At 46.6% G+C, this 21,666-nt stretch overlaps 1 protein-coding gene across 5 annotated transcripts in view; it reads left to right on the forward strand.

Annotated features, from left to right (window-relative positions):
* The window catches only part of LOC119863048 (gonadotropin-releasing hormone II receptor-like), a 54,242-nt gene that overhangs the window by 29,226 nt on the left and 3,350 nt on the right, over positions 1-21,666 (forward strand). The window contains exons 1-5 of one of the 5 annotated variants that reach the window (XM_038420789.1): positions 2,682-2,849; positions 3,615-3,684; positions 9,030-9,139; positions 15,904-16,419; positions 21,380-21,581. In XM_038420789.1, coding sequence (XP_038276717.1) covers positions 15,907-16,419; positions 21,380-21,581 — 715 coding nt within the window. In that variant the 5' untranslated portion in view covers positions 2,682-2,849; positions 3,615-3,684; positions 9,030-9,139; positions 15,904-15,906. Of the gene's footprint in view, positions 1-2,681; positions 2,850-3,614; positions 3,685-9,029; positions 9,140-11,181; positions 11,473-15,903; positions 16,420-21,379; positions 21,582-21,666 lie in introns of those variants that run through there. The other 4 variants (XM_038420790.1, XM_038420791.2, XM_043493906.1 and 1 more) reach the window with 4 other exon arrangements.

The raw sequence follows: 21,666 nt of genomic DNA on the forward strand, positions 1-21,666 counted from the left end.
GGCTCCACCCCAACCCCATTGTCTACACTGCAATTTTGTAGCCCTGCAGCCCAAGTCCCGCAAGCCTGAGTCAGCTGACCTTGGCCAGTCATGGCCATCCTGCAGTGTAGACAAACCCTATGTGGTTGCACAGGTAATACAGGTCAAAGGCTACTACTGTTTTGTATCTGAACCACTGTGAGGAAGTCTCGAGAAGCTTGATAACAGCAAAGGAAAGATTTATTCCCCTCACTCTTTCACAGAGCTCACATTCTTCCTTTCCTTCTCCTCCTTCTCCTCCTCCTCCCCTGGTGCATCCTGGGAATTATTGTTCCTGGACTCAGAGCTACAGAACAAATTTACAAACACAAACTGGGGTAGGTATTTGCACCGTGCTAGCTATAACACACATTTCCCCTTTCAAATAGTCATTGTAAAACTTTAAACAGTCACTTGAGTCCAGTAACAAAGTCTTCCCATCTTTTGGGCAGTCCCCTTTGTCTCCCACTTCTCCTACTACCTGGAGAGGCAGTAACGAGACTAGGCAGTGGAGCAATTCCTACTACTATGGATTGTCCATCATCACTATCTGTCATTGATGTTCACTGGTCCAAGGTGGACATCAGCATTCTCTTCTCCAACTGCTGGCTGATGAGCTGTGGACAACCCTGAAAATGTTCCATTTCTTTCCATCTATTAATACAGCAGGATCTCCTCCGATTTTTGTTATCTGCAAAGGACATCAATATTTTGAACATCCTTTTTTGACTCCATAACGCAGCTTCACGCGAACAAAATCTTCAGATTGACACTTGTAAGGTTTAGCACCTTTCTTACAATCTACATACTGTCTGTATTTCTCCTATTTTTTCTCAACACATTCACAAGGAGTTTTTTTTGGGATATTTGGTTGAAAAAGAAGAATATGTAAGCCCTTGACAGGTAGTAAGTTGTGTATTGGCCTTGCATCCTCTTAATAGTTCAAAGTTGTTGAGTGTGGAGTGGTCCTGTAACCAAACTGTGTTTCACATAAAGCTTGTTTCCATGGTCTCACTTGCAAACTGGTCAGTTGCAAACTTTCTTTCACTAGTTTGTTCACTCTCTTGACTGCATCATTAGCTCTCAGATGGTATAAAGCAGGGGTTCTCAAACTGGGGGTCGGGATCCCTCAGAGGGGTTGTGAGGTTATTGCATGGGGGGTCGCAAGCTGTCAGCCTCCACGCCAACACCGCTTTGCCTCCAGCATTTATAATGGTGTTAAATATATAAACACGTGTTTTTAATTTATAAGGGGGGGTTGCACTCAGAGGCTTGCTATGTGAAAGGGGTCACCAGTACAATAGTTTGAGAACCACTGGTATAAAGAAACCATTTTGTGCTTGATACCACTGCTACTGGGATAATGTTGCATTTCAGCAGAGGTCAGTTATGTTCCATTGTCAGTTACCAATTTCTTAGAAAATTCACCTCAGGAGAAGACTGATGGCATGAACTTAATCATGATTTCAGTGATAACCTTTCCACTGAATGTAACTTCCAGCCACTTACTATGGCAAAACTTTGCATTACAAGCTGATCTTCAAATGGTCCCATTATGTTGAGAGCCAATTTCTCCCATGGACAGATGGGATGGTCAACTGGTGTGAGAGGGATGCTGAAGGTTTTCTGTGATTTATCACTATTAAGACAAAGCCATGTAATTCTTGATGATTTCCTCAACCGGCTTGTGCATCCCTGGCCACCAGAAGTCTTGTCGCAGTCATCTTTTGGTTAGACTCATCCCCAGATGTCTGTCATGTGCCAGGTGAATCAATCATTCTTTCATAAGTGCAGGGACAACAAGATGATCAATTCCCAAAATTAATTCATGTACAAGGGATAGCTCATATGATATGTGTATATAGGGTTGCAAGTGTTCTGGTGTCATCATCTTCTAAGGCCATCTGTTGACTTTGTAAGACTTTAGGTCCTGAAGTACCTTGTCATCTCTTATGGCTGTTTCCCACTCTGAGACTTTGATTACTCCTTGAGTTGTAGCAGAGATTTTTGAAATGACACTCTGCTCATCATCTTGCTCTATTGCAATCTCATGATAAGGTATGGGCAGGCAAGATAGACAATCTGCAGTGCATGTTCTTGGCTCCTGAAAGATGTACTGTCTGGAAATCAAAGTCCATTGGTTTGGTGGCCCATTTAGCAATTCTTGGTGTTGCTCACCAAAACCTCACATGGTGAATAAAGCTTAAAGAGGTTTGTGATCCGATCTTAAGATAAATCTCCTACCTACACAGGTAGGTTCTGAAATGTGTTCCTTCCGAAAAGCATCTATCTCAATGACAGCCTAGGCTTTTTCTGGATCAATCAGGGCTCTGGAGGCTAATGCAATAGTGACTTCCAGAACCAAGGCAATGAAGCAGTAACGCTTTCCTCTTGCCTGGAGTGTAAGCAGAAGTTTCTCTCGCAAACACAGTTGCTGAAGTAAGATTTCCATTGTTCCTATGGGAGGGCACATCTCCTGGGGTAGGCATGAAGAATGGACGAGGTGTAACTTGTGTCCTGGTAATAAGTGTGGAAGCAAGCTGCATACTCAGAACGGCAGAGGAACAAGCCAGCTGGCAAAAAGGGGCACTTTGAAGAAATAGGCACTGCCCCTTTAAACTTCTCTCAGCAAGCTGCAGTTGCAGATAGCAGCAGGCATTAGGCCTGTGGCTTTTCCTTGGAAGCAGCAACAGCAGTTCTCAGCAGCAGGAATCACGAGGCACGTGCGTAAGTTAGATCTCTCTTTCTCTGTGGTTCTTTTATGCTCATTGCCAGTTTGTTGTGTACCTGAACCCCTGAGAGGAAGACTCTGGAAACTTGCTAATAGCAAGGTAAGGTTTGTTCCCCTCATTCTTTCACAGAGCTCATCATTCTTCCTTTCCTGCTCCTCCCATTCCTCCTCCTCCCCTGGTGCATCCTGGGAATTGTAGTTCCTGGACTCAAAGCTTCTAGGAACAAACTTACAGATGCAAACTGGGGTAGTTAGCTGCACCAACTGAGATACAACAGACACGTTGCTTTTCCTAACTGGGTTTCTAGGATTGGAACAGACTCCAGGCTTGCCCACAAACAAGCTGCAAAAGCATTTCGGCCTCCACTTTGCGTCACTTGTGGGTTTATCGTAAAATGATCCAAGCTGAGCTGTGTCAGCTGGGGAAGTGTTTTTTCCAGAATGGATAGCCGTGCTTCCTGTGGGACAAACGGGACTTCTTAACAAGAACTAATCTAGAAAACAGGGCGGCTGAACCAAGTGGGAAAACCACTTGTCAAGATTTCCATTCAGATGTTTGTTCGAAAGAAGCAAGAGACGCATATCATTGCCATTTGTTCTCCCATTGTAACTGTTCCCCCATCAGAGCCTCCCCTGCTAGTTCGGAGCCACAACTGGGATCCCCTCAGATCACCCCCAGCCCTTGTTAGTGTTATTAACTAGAAGGTGGCACACTTGGTTGTTGATGCAGGCCGAGCTCGCAGGGAGTGGGAATAGGAGGAAAGCAGTCTCTCTCCCTGAATCTGTAACTGCCATTAAACTTAAACGTTATTGTGAAGTTGTCTTAGCCACTCCTCCTCTTCTCTGCATTGTTTTATGTCAACAGCTTCCACTTGACAAGGTCCATGGGGTGCTTCAGGCAGAGGAACCTGAGCAGCGGCATGTTGACATCAAAGGTAACTCAGTCAGTCATTGCTCACTGCCTCTGGTACCCCAAACCCGGACCTGTGGCCATCTCTCCCCTTGCCCGTACCCATCTAGTGCTGCCAGTCGAGGAGTCGAACACCGGAGGGGCACTGTTTAACTGAACTAAAACAGCTCTGACTGGGCAAAGGTAAATGTACGTGCCTGAGCCAGGCATAGTGCAGAGGAAGTCACAATGCAAATCTCCAGCCTTACTCAGTACAGCATCTGAGTCATAGATACTAAGGTCAGAAGGGACCATTATGATCTAGTCCGACGTCCTGCACAGAATCTCACCCACCCACTCCTGCGATCTGATCTGATGCAGCCCCTGCTCTTCCAGGCCTGAATCCCTGCCACCCATCATCTCTGTCCAAGCACGTCAGACCTGACCTGCAGTTTCATTTGCCGACTCATTTCAACCAATGGGATTGAAGTATGCAAATGAACTGGTGGGAGAGAGGGCTGACTGGCCGAGTTGCCCCCGATGTCACAATGCTTCTCCCCCGGCAGCACCAGATGGGCACAATGTGGCGGTCCCGCATTTCTCGTGTCACCAAAATCACAAGGGTTCTAGATGCCTCGACCAGTCCCTGAAAGTTTAGAACCGCTCAGAGGGGATCTTCAAAAGCTATCCCCTGATGCACAAAGAGACAAAACGAAATGTCAGCGAGTGGCGAGCTAGGCCTCGCTTCGCTCAGCCGAGTAGCACCTAGGTACTCCAGCCGAGATCGGGGCCCCATTATGCTGGCTGCTGGGCAGACACGCAGGGAAAGACAGCACCTCACCCGATGAGCTTGTCATCGAAATAGACCAGAAAGACAAAGGGATCCGCTCTCATTTAGCAATGCGAGAGAGCAGGGTGGTCCTGACTCCTAGGCAGAGCACCCAGGGTGGAGAGTATTTTTGTATTTCATTCATGGGCCTGTATTCATAAAGGGCCTGATTCTGATCCTGCCACTTTTTACACCAGATGTGACTCCATTGATTTCAATGAAGTTATTCCTGATTTTCACAGATGTGTGAAGTGGTTTGGGCCCTGTATTTTTCGGGCAGAGACAGTGAAAGCAATGAGGGCAAGCCTGAACCCAGGGGTTTCTTTGGGGTGTATTTTTGGACTCTAAAGTAAATCTATTGCATACTGTGTTAAACAGTTGACAGAATCCCTGCAAGTCAAACTAGAGCTTGGGTCGTTGTTTTTTGGTCACCAGGTGCAAAAACCTCCCTTTGTTTGCATAACATGAACGTATGGCAAGGAGGTCTTCTGCAGGCATGAGGTCATTGGATGGTGCAGATTTGCTTTCAGAGGAGATCATGCATTACCTTATTGAAATAGGTGAAAACACTGTCAGGCTACTGGAGAACAGGTTAGCAGCAACAGAGCCAAACAATCACCTAGAAGGAATGTGTCCCCTCCAGACAGTGAGAAGCAACTGAATTGAAAGTGGAGGCCGTTTGATAGTAAATTGAGATTTGTCTATGAACAATTGTAAATGTATTTAAATTATGATAATTGAGTCTGACCTCCTGCATCATGTAAGCCATAGAAATTTACACAGTGATTCCTGCCTTAAGCCCAGAACTTCTGGCTGATCTACAGCATATTTTTGAGAAAGACATCCGATCGTGACTTAAAGATTGCCAAGCGCTGGCAAACCCACCACATCCCTCAGAAAGCGGTTCCAGTTGTCAATTACCCACACTTTTAAATCATTGCACCTTATTTCTAACCTGGATTTATTTAGCTTCAGCTTCCCACCACTGGATCTTGTTATCCCTTTGCCTGCCAGAGTCCTTTACTGTGTTTGAAAGCATCCATAATATCAGATGTAGTGTGTGACACCAAACAAGAAACTACAGAAGCAAATAACATGCCCATCCCCCATTTGGTTGTCCCTCCATACACAGGAGTTCTTAAGAAAAAACCTCTTGGTGCTGGCCTGGGGTTTTTAAAATAGGTGAGCTTGCACATCGCTTTAGTGCATGTCAACGGCGTGTAGACCTGAACAACACATTCTCTGTCTGGTGAGCGTTTCCTCAATAAGTATCAGAGCAGATGATGGAAAGATCACAAGGGATTTACTAGCTTTGTTTGTTCTTTTTGTTTTTAAGAAGGACAACACGTACTGGTAGATGTTCCCAATATTTACAGAACGATTCACCATCCCTGCTGCGTTGTCTGCAAAGCAGATTTATCAGCCTCTAGCTCATCCAAGCCTGTTCTCTCTACTTGAGGTTAAATGTCCTGTTTTCTGACAATCCATCTTCTCTCTCCTTCTTTGGCTTTATGAATGACTTGTAGTGTAAGTGCCGTTTTTCCCTACGCACCCAGAGTCAGCACTTGTCCAATGATTAAAACACTGGACTGGGCAGCCAGGGTCACCTGGGTTTTAATCCTGGCTCTCACAATGACTCACTGAGTGTGGCCACTTACCTTTTCGGTGCCTTAGTTTCCCTATGTGCAAAATCAGGATGCAGTGAGAATAAATTAGCTAATAATGTTCGCAAAGTAGTTTGGCCTGTAGTATGGGCCAACTCTTCCTCTTTCATAGATTCTGAGGCCAGAAGGGGCAACTATGATTATCTAGTCTGATCTCATGTAAAACACAGGCCACAGAACTCCTAGGCTTGGTTTATACACAGTTTTCATACCAAGTTAAATGTAAGGATTACTGGTACGCTGTGTAACCAAACAGTAAAACTGGTACATTTCCTAACATGGATGTAGGTTTACAGGAACAAACTATACCAGTATGAGGTGCCTTTATAGCAAAATAACTACATCCACACTATGGATTTTACTGATTTAACTATGTCAGTTTCAAACCAATATAGTTAAAGTGGTACAAAGACTGTGTGTAGACAAGCCCTTAGTTACGCCATTGTGAACTGGGTTAGCTTGATTTACATTGGTGTATCTAAGAGGAGATCATCAAGTACTATATAATTATGTTGTGATGTCTCGTTCCCTCAAATACACAAGTACTGCTCCCAGGTATTTTCAGCAGAGAAGTATATTGCAGGAGCAATTTTCCTGGTGATAAAGCAGCTACTTTGTATCTCAGCCTGACAGGTGTCACACTGAAAGTGACTTCGGTGAGAGATTTCGATCCCTGGTATAATCCCTCTGGTAGTGCTTAGTTCCCCCAGCCTGCTGGGTTACTCCTCCCCTTCCTCTAGGAGTGACACTTCTCACTTAAGTCAATATTGGTATCTCCCTGGATTGTTTGGTTTTCCCCTTTGGTGGCTGTGATCTGTAGGCTGCCCTGTGTGTTTGCAGCTCTCCAGATATTCTGCCTGCCTGGCCCCTCCCTAGCTTTTCTCATTGCAGTTGGAAACTCCAAGCTCATATTTTCTATGTAGTTCCAGGACAGGGTCAGCCTCCTCCAGTCCATTCAATGTCATTGTCATGAGCTAAATGTAAATCCCTTTAGGAAACGGGCAGGCACATGGGTATGTGGGTGGGGGCGATCGAATAGTTAAATGCAGCATGAGCCACCATCGCAGAGTTTGAAGGGGCTGTAGGCTCTTACTATACTTTGGGATTCCCAAAACTAGTTTGAGTTCACTGACCTTTTCCCCCCTGTAATTAGATGTATTTTTTTCAACGGTGATTCAATCTTTAAAACACAAACTAATTAGAAAGTCCTGCACTATGCATAGAATATTCTACCCCCAAAGGTAGACTGATACAAGTACGTGCCCCATGTATATGTAATAGGCTTGTGGAGTGTGTGTTTGGTCCCTCTGCACTGGTCAATCCGTGTAGAAGGTAATAGCCTATTACTGCTACTAGCTAAAGGAAAAGGAAGTACTCTTTCAGATCAAGTGATAGAGGTGTATTCTGTGCTGCAGAAGGTCTTTGATTCAAACCCTGTGGCTGACATAAGTTGGATCATTGCATATGAATGGAGCAGGGTGAAATTTTTCAATCAAAACTTTTCTGGGGCGAAAAATGAAATTCGTGTCGATTTCACTGAATTGCTTCAGTCCAACAAAACAAAAACCCCTGAGCACAAATGGGAATGTTTTGATTTTTGACTCAAAATGACTTTTCATTTAGAAATTTCCTATCATTTTATTTTTTAAAAAATGAAAAACATTTTAAAAGGCTCAAAATCAAAACAAATCTTTTTCAACTTCAATTTGCTGAAAATTTTGAAAAATGTCAGAACTATTCCTTGGACTATATGGTTTTCACTCCAATGTTTCTCTCCCTCTGCTCCTTTTTTCATCTATTTGCACTGGCAATTAACCACTTTTCCTCACAAATCAAGCAATTACAAATGACCCTAATTTATTTCCACTCCCAGTTCCCCACTTTGTGTGCACAGCTGCAGTATTTCCATGTGCATGTTCGGTGTGCAAACATAGGAACATTTTACACATACAGTTAGTTATGCACCTAGCACGTCGTGCTCTCTAGGGCTTTCCTGCTCTTATTTCCTTTGTTAATCTGTGTAATTTTGGGTGTCATTATCTGTATCTGGTTTCTTGTACAGGCCCTACTGGAGGAAGGAAAAGGTTACCTTGTTCTATACTGAGTCACTAGCACTGAGGTTTTGTGTGTGAATAAGTACTGCTATTGCCTCTCCTCCAGGGGATTGTAACAGTTCTTCTAAAGGTCACAGCGTTTGGCATGAGTCCTTAATTGTTCATGATACCGGGGAAAATAATATGGCTTGCTGTCGCTCCCAGGGAAATCAATGAGAGTTTGGCCATTTACTCTCGTTGGGCTCATTGCTTTTGCCTGTGTGCTTTAATTCAGCCTAGAATTCTGCACTCGCTTGGCATCACAGACAGAGCCAATGTTTCGGGGTTCACTCCCCCCGCTCCAAAGTTGCTTTGAGTTGCAGGTGTGAATAATCCCCCCCTCCAAAATGGAACATGGCCAAAAGTTTAGCCTAACTTTCAGATCGAAACCACTTGGTGTTGCACAAAGTTACCTCATTTTTGCATGCTGGCCACCGGAAACCATTACTTTAACAGGTTTGCTGATAGTTTTGAGAACCTCAGCAAACTTGGCCTTAGTGTGGGTTTCACAATGAGACCTGAGAGCAGGTTTGGTTACAGAAGACAGACCCAGTTCTGGGAGCGGAAGGCTGAGCCGTCCCCCTGCTGATTACTCGGAGGCGCCATCTTCTGGAGACTTTTGTGAATGTCAAAGACAGCATTCAAAGTTACTCACTAATTTTTAGCATTGACCCTTTCATGTGGTTTTCTTCCTGATACACACTATCCAGTGTGTGTGTTGGACTTCTAAATTACCCAGACTGATATTATAGTTCATCTCTTCCTCGCTGTCTTTGTCACCCAAGGAACTCTTCGTTCTTTACAGCACCTGCTTCCATAGCATCTTCCCCCGAGCCGGAGAGAAGGACATGCAGCACTCAACACCGCTCCTTAGATCATCTGGCAGGAGAGGATCCTCTGAACAGATTTTTACAGGTATTTAGGCATTGAGCCACCTAGCTCTCTAAGTCACTTAGGGTTCATTTTCAAAAGTGGCTTAGGCATTGCCTAAGTCCCATTGACTTGCAATGAGATTTAGTCTCTTAGGGCTAGATCCACAAAGAGATGTAGGTACCTAACTGCCATTTGAGGTGCCTAAGTCCAAAACAGAGATCCTCAAAGCCAAGTGTAAGTGCCTATGTCGCTGCTGGTAAAGTCCCCTACATTTCTGCCACTGGACATGTGCAAAGCGGCCTGAGTCCTGATGCCGTCGAGGAGAGGGTGGTGGTGGCTGTGGCGTTCTAATGGATTTAAGAGACTGAATAGACTCTTCAGATTGTTGGGGGCTGACCCTGGGAGGAGGCAGCTGGTTTTAGGTTAGACTGACCTGCATTCAGATGCGCTGGAGATATGTTAACTAATTACCTGATTAAAAACTGTTAAGTTACTAGCAATGAATTATTATTAAGATTCGTGGGTTACTTCAGTAGAAACCCACACCGTGGTGCTCCCCATGTGCTCCATTCCCTGGGCTATTAGGTGTAAGGGTTCCTCCTCTATTTTTTTGTGAGAAAGGACCAACCTACCTTGGGAGCCTAACTCAGGAGAGGGTCCACAGCTGAGGGTCCCCAGTCCCTAAGGGTATGTCTACATTAGAGCTAGAAAGTGTCCATTTTGGCTGGAGGAGACGTACCCAAACAGAAGTGCAGCTGCATTTCAACGGGCTCTAGCCACCCACTCATGATCCCGTCCAAGACCGTAGGTTTGTCCTTGGCTGGCTCCATGCCAGTCTCCATGCATTGTATAGAGAGCCTGGGCATCTAACTCAGGACTGGGGATTACACTGGGTGCAGGGTGTCTAAAATAAGATGTCAGCCTCACCCTTTAGTGGATCTAGCCCTGAGTGTCTACGTCTCTTTCAAAAATGGGCCATAGACTTCTAAGTCACTAAGGGACTTCTGAACATGTTATCCAATTCCTCTTCCCTCTGTGTTTAATTCCCAATTAATGGCTTTCCATTCAGGATCACATCCCCTCCTTATTAACCCCAATCAGTGGGGCTAATAAAGAGCTGTATACTCCTGGAACTTTGCAGTGTATGTGCTTTATATGTGTGTGTGTGTGTGTGTGTGTGTGTGTGTGTGTGTGTGTGTGTGTGTGTGTGTCACGGTTGTCTAAGCAACAGCAGGTTCAACAACAGTCCATGTAATAATTACTGATTTACAGACAACTGATGTGCTGGAATGGTGATGCTGTCCCTGAAGAGGCAACATTCAGCTTTGCTGTAAGCAGGTGCAGCATCTGAATGTGGCCATTTCCCTGAATGCAGCAGATTTGTCATTGTCTCCTAGGCCTGCTCATTAAATCCTCAAGTGGGTGGCTCATTAAATCCTAAAAGGAAAGGAGGCCCATTTAGTCATTAACATTTGAAAACCCAAAAGTGCCCCCATACGGTCCCTGCATGGATCCAGCCCAAGTGCTCCACTGAAATATGTGTTGGTACCTGGACGTTCACTGCTTGATACCTGTTTTCACGTGTGTGTCAAATCTTGAGATTTGTTTTTACCCAGTCCATATGCAGTTTTGCCTATGTATGGACTAGGTTAAAAATGGAATAAGGACCTCGTGGTTTGACCCAGGGCAAAGAATCTCTTCTGCTTTTCTTTGGAGCAGTTTGATTCATGGCCCGGTTAATGAGCCTTTTTCCTGATCTCCATAGCAATACAATAATATTAAGGATGCAATAATAATATTATATATAAAGCTATGTTTGTACCCCATCTCACCACAGAGGCACTCGGCATTCTGCACATGTTAAAATACAGACCTAACAAGCATCATAAAATAAACCTGCTAAGCCCTGAATGCACTGGAGCTGTGCCCCCCGTGGGCTCCTATCAAAGCAACTCTCCTTGTGCATTGTTAAAGCATTATGCTAGGTTCACCTGAATTACATTGGGCAGTGGGGTCTCTCTAGGAGAATTCCAGTGCCAGCAGCAGAGAGTGGAATGACACTCCTCTTGTGCATAGACCAAGCACTGTAACAGCTCCCAGCCACCCTGCTAGCTCTCTGCGTCTCCTCTTTACTGGAAGGCAGATCTGCATCATGCAGACGGCTGGCTAAATTCAGCAGAGGAGCAGGCTGATATTTCTGGCACGGGAAAATAAAGAGAGAGGCAACGGTTTTCCTTTCCCTTAAGGGCATGCGGATACCAGGTATGTTCCCATCGATGAATTGAATGCAGCAGCTCCAATCAGCACGGATACTGGGCTTTGGTGTCATTCCTCCCTCCTGTGGACTGGCAATAACAGGAGAAACGACCAGTTTGGTACTTTGTCATTGCTATCGCTTTTTGCTTGCTTTTTTGGGGTTTGATCTAAGAATCTGGTAATATTTGCGCTTACTTTCTGTGTGGGGGCTCCAGCAAAGCAAACAGCTGTAACTAGGCACAGAACATGGACTAAATGATAGTAAGGAGAAGAGAGAGGCAAGTGTAAGTATGTAGTAACAATAGGTTAGTTCGGGAGCAGGATGTAGATTCGGTCTCTGCTGATCATTTTATTTCTATAACTTCACCAGGGGAAAGCACATTATTGCTGTGTAAGTGAAACTGAGCATCAGCCCCAGCTGCATGAAACGGTTTGTCAGCTGCTCGCATTGATCGGTACTCATTGTTTGTGTTCTCCTAAATTTGAAAGTCTTTGCCTTTGAAATTTGGCTTGTTCACGATATCATTCTGTACGGGAGCACAGGGCAGTTTAAGTGGAACAGTGGTGGCTCTGCACAGTTGAGTTACCTGGGCAAGAATCTGGCTTTGAAATTGTATAAGTTGCATCTTTCTGCAGGGAACCCCCCTTTCCCCCAAAAACATGTTTAGAGACAGTTGTGGGGGACTGTTGGGGATTGACTTCATGTCACCATACAGATGAATGAAAGGAGGGGGGTGAAGCACTTCTCACAGATGTGAAAAGCGGTTGTGTGCATCTTTATTTATTTTGAGCAGAGCGGGGAAAAAAAGAAAGAGACTCCTCTCTCTCTCTTTTTGGTTAACCTCATATCTTTTATTATCCTTTGCTTACTGAACCCAGAGCTCGGCCGGATGTCTCTGTTCTGCTAAGAAGCAGGTGAGGTTTGTGGGTTTGTTATACACTGGAAGTCGGAATCAGATATTGATAGGCAGTCCTGGAGATCAGATTAATAAGGGCTGAGAAAATGTCATGAACCTTGACACCAAAGAGAGGTGACACCCAGAGCTGGTTTGGTTTGGAAAAATCTTGTCAGTTGGGTTTGGGTTTTGCAGTGATTTGGCATTGGTTCAGGATCAGGTCCTTTTCTGTCTGGACCCACAATGTTCAGGGGGCGTGTGTCCCTAGGGGTTCATGTAAATGGTTCTAATATAGGTCCCTGTCTATTTCAAACAGAGATGGGCAAAAACGAGGGTGGTGTGGTCTTTCTAAACCTTGTCATGAGAAGGTTTTGTAAAACAAACCTAACAACCCAATTCAGCCATGGGTCCTATGTTTTGTTTTGTTTTTGGACTTCCAAAGTTTGGCAGATTCAGGCCAATGGCCCATCTCCATTTAGCAAGCGATGAGTTTCAATCAGAGTTTTTAAAATGACTGTGGGCCAAATTCATTCCTGGTGTAATACGGACCGACTACAGGGGTCTCACACCAAAGATGGCCTGCTGTGTCTAATTCTTCTGAGTGTTATCTGTGTTCTGCTAACATAGCTCAGTGCTCTTGTTCCAGGGAATAAACAGATAACATTGGCAGCCCTGAAACATGTTCATGCTGTAAGTGAATAAATATTAGATGGTGATTGCTAGGCATTTTTTCTGGGCAGAGTGCAGGACAGGCCTTCACAGTATGGGCCATTGTGTTATCAGCTGCTAGTGTGCAGAGCCTACTGCCTATCCTACTGACCAATGTTGTCTCATTGTATCCTTGTGCTCCTCCATCAGTTTGACTATACCCATCTGTTTCCTTGTCTTAGACTTAGATTGTAAATTCCTTGGGGTGGGGACCGTCTTTTTGTTCCGTGTTTGTATAACGTCTAGCACAAGGGGGTCCTGCTCCATGACTAGGGGTCCCAAGCAGTAACACAAATAATGAATAATAATAATATAATCCCGGTGACCTGAACAGGGCAATATACAGGTGCCTGGGCTGTCATAGGTTCATGGCGGCTGTGCTAACATGGATAGGAGAAGTATTTTTGCTCAGATTGCTGCCTCCCATGGAAATACTTATGAGGAAAGGAAGATTCCATAAGTCTCCACCTCAGGGACCTTTCCTAGGATTGTGGTGTGGAGGGATGGGATTTGACACCTCTTCACTGCGCACAGCGTACAACAGCCAGTGGTTCGATCTCCAGAGCCACACACCCAAGCTCACTGCACAACAGCAGACCAAAGGAGAATGTAACGAAAGACACTGGGTTGGGCACCCCTCCTCTAAAGAAAAGTGCCAATGGGTCTTCAATGAGGAGTCAGGCCTTCTGTTTTTAATGTCTTATCACATGGATTCTCTCCCAGACACCCAGTATAAACTCCATGGAACTCAACGTATCTACTTCAGAGTATCACAATTCCAGAGATTCTCAGTATTTCAGGTGCATTTTAACTCTTCATTAGACCAGAGGTTCTCTATTTGTGATCAATGAACCCGCTGGGTTGCACCAAGCTCTTACTGGGTGTAGCGGGATGGCCACTTGCTCCTGCCCTGAAGGGCTTGAAATCAGCCCTGGGAGAGGGCTGAGGCTGCAAGAGGGCTGCTGATAGGGAAAGCAGCCAGCCTCGGCTGATTGGGGAAACAGCCACAGCTGCGGCCATGCCCCAATCAGGGCCCAGCTGGCCTTTATAAGAGGGCAGTGGGCCAGGAGGACACAGTCTCTCTCTAGACGTTGAGAGGGAGAGGCCTGGGGTCTGGGAGGGATGCGGGGCCCAGCGGCAAGCAGGACACTGGCCTGTGGAGGGTGTTCCGGAGGCTGGAAATGCTAATTCCCTGGACAACAAGCAGGAGGCGCCGCAGGGGTGAGTCCCGCCCCCGCTACAACGTGGTGGAGAATGCGGGCATAGACAGTCTGCCCCTGATACAGGGGGCAAGGGCAAGGACTGTTGGACTGTTGCCCGGAATCTGAGTGAAGGAACTGAAGATGGAGAAATGAGGGACTACTACTGGAGAGCCTGTGTGGCCCGTCTCGCTGAGCAGCAAGCAAGGCTGCTACAGCTGTTGTGGGGGAGGGCACATAGCTCTCATTGGGGGCCAACATCTTGGGCTGGAGGCCAGTGTCGGGGCCTAAAGACTGTTTCGCCTTGTGGGCGACCGGGGCACTATAAGAGGGAGTGCCCCTATCGGGATGGAGCAAAGAGGCTCCGCCCAGGACATTGTGGAGAGTCTAGAGTGCCCCCTGTGAAGCCAACAGGGGGGCTCCAAACTTGTTGGTCCTGTGGGGAGCCAGGGTACCAGAAGAGGGAGTGCCCTCATGGGACTCACAGGGCCAGGCCTAGCCCGCAGGTGGCCCAAGGAATGCACTGGCTGTGCTTCCTGTGTCACAAGCGTGGCCAAGTAATACGGTCTTGCCCCCAGAGAAGGAGGGAGAGCCCGATCCTCTGGCCTTGGTCTGAGACTACCCCAAAGGAGGGTGTGGTAAAGACCAGGGGCCCAGAAGAGAGGGGGTCTGGGGCAGAGAGGCCCCAGCTCAACAGGGAAATCCACGCGGGGGTGAAACAGGCCACGGTGCAGACCAGAAAGGGAAACCCACCTGGGAGCTAAGCAGGCTACAGTGGGCACCCAAACCCTTCCAGAGGGTGGCCAGTTGCTCCTCATGCTGGTTCATGAGCCTCAGTCTGCCCCAGGGAACGGGGGCTAGATGGTGACTGACAGTAGCCAAAGACTGAGGCGAGGTGGGGATAGAAGGTGGGGGTTCCCTGGGGCAGGGGGCAGACCCAGGTCTGTGGGGGTGCTGACAGGGGGCAGCACCCTGGTGTGAAAGGGGCACCGGCATCCAGGAGGGATGTGGGGTCCAGCAGCAGATGGGATACTGGCCTGCAGAGCTCCGGAGGCACTCTGGAGGCTGGAAATGCTAATTTCTTGGACGACTAGCAGGAGACGCTGCAGGAGTGAGTCCTGCCCCACCACACTGGGTCATCTGCACAGTTGGCTGGTCACATGGGACTGCCACCTCCTTGTTTCCACCTGCTAAGCAGCATTGAAAAGTGCTTAAAATACATTTCCATGTGAGCGGTTGCTATAGTCACCATGGGGATGATGCGTAATTATGAAGAGGAGGAGGTGATGGTCCTCTCAATAGCAAATGGAAGACGATGCAGCTCTGTGGGACTATCTGTCTAGTGAGAGGTGGTTCACACTATGGAAACTAGGAAACAGAGAAGACATTGTACTGTTGTTTGTTGCTTGTCTCTGCCTGTTTGTCTGTCTGGTCGTTCAGCCTGTAAGCTCTTTAGGGCAGGTGAAATCTTTTGGTTTTAATAGAGTTGAAGTTTCACAGAGTTTATGCTAGCCTGGACCTTTAGATTATCTAGTCAGACCCTACGCCCAGCTCAGTGGGCCCCCAGCCCTCGTTGGGGCCGTTAAGGTACTACCAGATAAGAATATTAAAACATTTGAGAATCCTTGGCTAAGCCAATTGAGCCTCCCTCTTCATCACACTTAAAGCTGTCCCATGCTAAATGGATACCCAACAGGGATTTTAGGCCTAGCTTTCTTCTCTGATTTTGCCATTTGTTCTCCTGTAGGGAATGACTGAAGAACGGGACCTTATGACTCCTCCTCAGTCAGCTGATGTCGTGGATGAAAACCTCTCTGTTTCCGACTGCCCCGAGCCCTGGATCGAACCCACTTTCACCCTAGCAGCCAGGGTCCGTGTGATTGTCACCATCTGCTTTTTCTTGATAGCAGCATGCAGCAACTCAGTTGTGTTATACAGCATCATGAGGAAGAGAAGGAAGTCCCATGTCCGGCTGCTGATACTGAGCTTAACAGTGGCAGATTTACTGGTGACCTTCACGGTCATGCCCCTGGATGCTGTGTGGAATGTGACAGTCCAGTGGTACGCCGGGGACCTGCCTTGTAAATTGCTGAACTTCCTCAAGCTCTTTGCCATGTACTCTGCAGCACTGGTGCTTGTGGTTATCAGCATAGACCGGCACTCAGCCATCCTCCACCCCTTTGCCTTCGCTAATTCCAGTCGACGCAACAGACTCATGTTATATGTCGCTTGGGTCATGAGCCTTCTGCTGGCCTCGCCCCAGGTATGAGCGCAACGCCATTGTCAAGCTGGGGTCACTTTGAACAGGAAGTGTCACAGTTCAGAATAAGCAAAAGTGAACAGCCACCTTGGGCTGGGCGAATGGTTTGGGTGATAATCAGTAATCAAGAGAAAAGGATGGTCCAATGGATAGGGCACTAGCTGGTGACTTGGGTTCAATTCCCTCCTTTACCATGGACCTTGGGAATGTCGCTCAGTGGCTCTGGGCCTCAGTTCCCCACAATGGGGATAATAGCGCTACCCTGCCTTACAGGGGAGGGTTGTGAGGATAAATCCATTTGAGATTGTGAGGTGCTCAGATACTGCAGTGATGGGGAGCCATCTGCAATACCCAAAACAGATTGACAATGTGCCCATTATTTTCCAAGAGGAACCCAGGTCCTAACTTGTTGCTGAATGTTGAGGAGTTCAGGCCTGAGATATTCTTGTAGCTGGCACAGATCCCATCTCGGCACAGCTATAGTTGGGAAGAGCCTCCTGATTTAGTGCCCCATCCCCAACACACAGGGAGGTGTTCAAATCCAGTTAAGGTTCAGGTATGCAGATGTTGAGGTAGATAAAAAGTGGGACTTCTAGAACACTTATGAGCAGCCATACAGGGTCAGACCAATGGTCCATCTAGCGCAGTATCCTGTCTTCTGACAGTGGCCACTTCCACATTCTTCAGCAGGAATGAACAGAACAGGGCAATTATTGAGAAATCCATCCCGTCGTCCAGTCCAAACATTTATGTTGCCCTTTTCTGTGCTCTTTGCAATTCTAACATAACTTTTTTGAGATGGGGTGACCAGAACTGCACATCAGTATTCCTGTTTTCTTTTTTGACTGCTGCTGCACATTGAGCAGATGTTTTCAGAGAACTAATTTTATGGACGTTAACTCATTCATCACCACCAGACCCTAGGGAGAATGGTAATTGTTACAATCTCCATTGTACACTGGGAAAGTGAGACACAGGAAGGTGAGGTAACAGGTCCAGAATCTTGGAAGAACTTGCTGCCTGAGCCAGAACTATAACTTGGGAATTTCTGGCTTCCACTCCCATACACCATGCCTGTCTCTTGAACCGCTCCAGACTTCTCCAAAGTCTATGGTCAGTGCTTTCTGCAGCTATTAGAGTAACCTGGAACTGAGCCCTTTTTTGCTCACTGCCCCTTTCTCATTGTTCCAGCTTGTGAGGAAGAGTGAGTCAAAGGTGGTGATGCTGTACCATGGTGCTGCCAGAAAATGTCAGTTGAAATTTCGACTGGGCTCAGCTTTGGAGGTAGTAGCTCCTAGAGTCCATTAGCTTCAGTGGGAATCCATTAACTCTTGAACCCCATTCTTTGCATGGAGATGTGTTAGCTATTGTATTCCATTCACTTAACTTCTTCTTAGCAAATGTGCAACTTGACTCAGGTGGCACCAAATTTGATCCGCTGGTTGGATCATTAGCTTCCCTGGCCCAGGCCAGGTACTGACAGGGGGTGCAACATGAATGCTGATCCATGCACCCCATTCACTTAACTGGGAATGTATTTGCTATAGAATTCTATTCTTCCTGTGGTGTGAACTGATCTGAAGTTAATGAAGCTATGCTGATTCACACCAGCTGAGGCCCTGGCCCCAGATTTCTACAGGGATAAATTTTCTATTGGTAGAATTTTCTTAGTGACCTACCTTGCCTCCATCTTATCTGCGCAAGGAAGTTCAATACGAGAATTACACACTGATCAACTACTGATACAATGGCCAAGTATCCAAAAGATAATCAGATCCATAGCTCACACTACAGGCCCGATTCTGCTCTGTTATGCACAAATGACCTCATTCATTGGGTTGCACAGATGGGAATGAGAGCTGACTTTGGTCCTGTGGCTTTTGGATTTCATGACGTGCAATGGGGTTGATCAACACAGCAACTGGGGAGCCCTTGTTTAACTCTCTGTGGAGGATGGATTATTTTGCAATGTGCAAATAAACCAAGCCTTTGAGTCAGAGTGAAAACATAATCACAGAACAACAGGTGGGGTGTTGTCACTTCAACACTAAGCGTACATCTACTGTGTAAAAAAACCCTGAGTCTGCGCACATCAGGGCCTGGGTCAGCTGACTCAGGCTCATGGGGCTCACACTGCGGGGGATTAAAATAGCAGTGTAGACATTCCTGCTCGGGCTGGAGCTTAAACTCTGAGGCTCAGCAATGGGGTGGGTCTCAGAGCGCAAGCTCCTGCCCGAACGGGAATGTCTATACTGCTGATTTTAGTCCCGTATCACAGGCCCAAGTCAGTTCACCGGGGCTCTGAGACTCCCTGCCATGGAGTTTTTTTCTGTAGTGTAGACGTACCCTCAATGATTGCTGCAGGTAGAGAGCTTCTGTCCCATATTGGTCCCATCAGAACATCTCTTTGCCGTGTTCCTCAGCACATCTAGCAAGCCTGAGGAACTAGACTAAGCCCACTGAGCATCCCCAACTGCAGCATGTACAGTTTCCCAGTCCAGTGTGTGTGGAGATTTGAAAACCCTGCTGGCTTAGATGGTGCTTCTGGCTTTGTCAGTGATGGGCTATTTTGCCAAATATTTCCCCCAGTTGTTACCACTTGTGCTCACAGTGGTTGACATTCTAGAATGGCCACATTGCCAGTGATCATCAGCGTCTTAAGCCAACGTGTTGGCAAGACCTGCTCATGCCGAGGTTAAACAGGATGGTGCTTCAAATACCATCGGCTTCCTGGAACACTGCCTACACTAACCTCCCCTCATTGCTACCCCCAGCGGCGCTGAAATGCTGGCAGCAACGGTAGAGAATTTCAGCAAAAATACCCAGTGTGACCAGCTCCATAGAGCACTCTTCTAGACAGCCGACGGCATCTTTCAGTGGGAAGGGGTAGATGTGAACCATGTTATAACTACACTGGGCTGCAACCACCTTGCAAAATGGCTTCAAATGCAATTGCTACAGGTGCTGTAGTGTGAACAGGGCCTACAAGCACAGAACTAACCAGCTTTCACCCTGCAAGCCCCCACCCCCTTTTGGGGAGGCTAGCCACGTGTTTCCCACCCCAATTCCGCCTGAGGCCCTGCCTCTATTGCCCCCTCCCTCTGCCAGAGCCCCGAGCATCCCCCGCCCCTATGGCCGGAGGAGCCCCAGCTGAACTGCCCTGGGCCACTGGCTGCCCCCAGTGCCGGCCGGCACCAGCACCAGGCCGCCCACCGGCCCCAGCCGCCTACTAGTATCTGGCCGGAGCGGAGTTCCCGCCGGTTTGGAAGAGAGGGTGGAGTGTGGGCAGGGCCAGGGCCTCGGTTAGGGGAGGCTTAACCTCCCCAGGCCTATTATACCCGCTGCTCTTGTTCTAAATACAGTAGTTTCATCAATGCAATAGTCAAAAACACCCAGCAGGAAATGTGCAGTAGCGTAATGCTGTCATTAGCTACTTGTATGGTGGAGGAAACCTGCTAGATGATAACCAGACATTATCTCTTTGGGTCCTGGTCCTCAAAGGTATTCAGACACCGAACTCCCATTGAAATCAATTGGAGTTAGGCACTTAACTACCTTTGAGGAGTTGGGCCTTGGTCTCTCATATCCACAGTATGGTGTGTCTGGACTATGACTGCTATAAAATACTTAACCTGTCCTTCTTCCAGTGCTTATTCAGTGTACAAATTTCAGTGCTGCAAGGGCAGCCAGGTTCGGAGACTGAAAACATTGAGGGATTGGCATTTTAAAAGGCTAGTATCGAGACTTTTCATTCAAAAGATGCTCCAGCTTCAGACAGTGATAGGAATGTCTGACACTAATGGAGATAAGTGGGGTGTATTTTCAGCTCAGGACAGGAAGCTGCCATCGAGTGAAAATAAATCTTGTGAGCATGAATTCTACAGTGCTGTTGTAGCGGCACAAAAGAATTCTGAGTTCCTGAGAGAGATAAATGGCTCTTCACCCAGTTACTGAATCCATCAAATATTGCATGGCTGAGAACAACAACCTTTAAAATATCCACTCATTGGCTTACAAGCTCAGTGGGGGTTATTTTCTGCTCTTAGGCCAAGTATGTTTTTGATAGTGGAATAATTTTTATCATGGAGAACAGCATCATAATACTTAGAAAGGAGAGATGGATCCACCCCAAATCAAGGACTTTATCTCTGATTTATTTATAAGAACCTGGCTTATAGAATTAATTGATGTGTTTGCTAGTAGTTGGTTCCATGTTGTCTATTGGCACAAAATAAGAAATAATTACAATAATGGCTGAGGTTTATGATCGAGGCCTGGAAAAAACCACAACGAGCTTTTAATTCCAACAGAACCCATTTCTCACCAGCTGCATCCCAAACGTTGCAGAGTCATACTTGTGCATGAGGACTGGACAGTGGAATTGACCATGAACGAACCAGACGATTGCTTGAGATGGGTGATGGGCTGAGTCAGCAAAGAGCGTGCATGATGAAAGTCAATATACATCTCGTGCTCTGCTGATAAGAGATAGAACAAGACTTAATGTGGGGACGGATTATTTCACATCTGCTACTGCAGGGTTCTAACACCTTTCTCGAAAGCATCTGGTGCTGCCCACTGTCAAAACAGCATTTTGAACTAGATGGACCTGTGGTCTGACCCAATCCAGCAAACCCTATGTAATAAGACTTTCTAAATTCTTTTTGGGTTTAATAATTGCCAGAAGGTGTTCCCAGCAAGCCCAGGAAGGAGATTGTCATTGTGACAGTGCCCCTTTAAGAACGATCTCTGACTAAAAAAGAAAAGGAGTACTTGTGGCACCTTAGAGACTAACAAATTTATTTGAGCATAAGCTTTCGTGAGCTACAGCTAGCTCATGAAAGCTTACGCTCAAATAAATTTGTTAGTCTCTAAGGTGCCACAAGTACTCCTTTTCTTTTTTGCGAATACAGACTAACACGGCTGCTACTCTGATCTCTAAGTGTTTCATTCTTAATTTCAGCTTTTTCTTTTTCACCTGCACACTATCCCGGGTGTCAATTTTACCCAGTGTGTGACGCATGGAAGTTTCCAAGAGCACTGGGAAGAAATCATCTACAATATGTTCACCTTCACCACCCTCTACGTCGCCCCACTGAGCGTCATGATTGTCTGCTACATCCGCATCATCTGGGAAATCAGTAAGCAACTGAAGATCAACAAGGGTGAGCAGGTTGCGGCTATTTAGCATTCAGCATACTTCCATGTGATCTTATTGGTATTGCTGAGACCTAATTTTCCCCGTCATAG

This window comes from Dermochelys coriacea, chromosome 10 (genome assembly GCF_009764565.3).
Source record: "Dermochelys coriacea isolate rDerCor1 chromosome 10, rDerCor1.pri.v4, whole genome shotgun sequence".
NCBI classification, from domain to species: Eukaryota; Metazoa; Chordata; order Testudines; family Dermochelyidae; genus Dermochelys; species Dermochelys coriacea.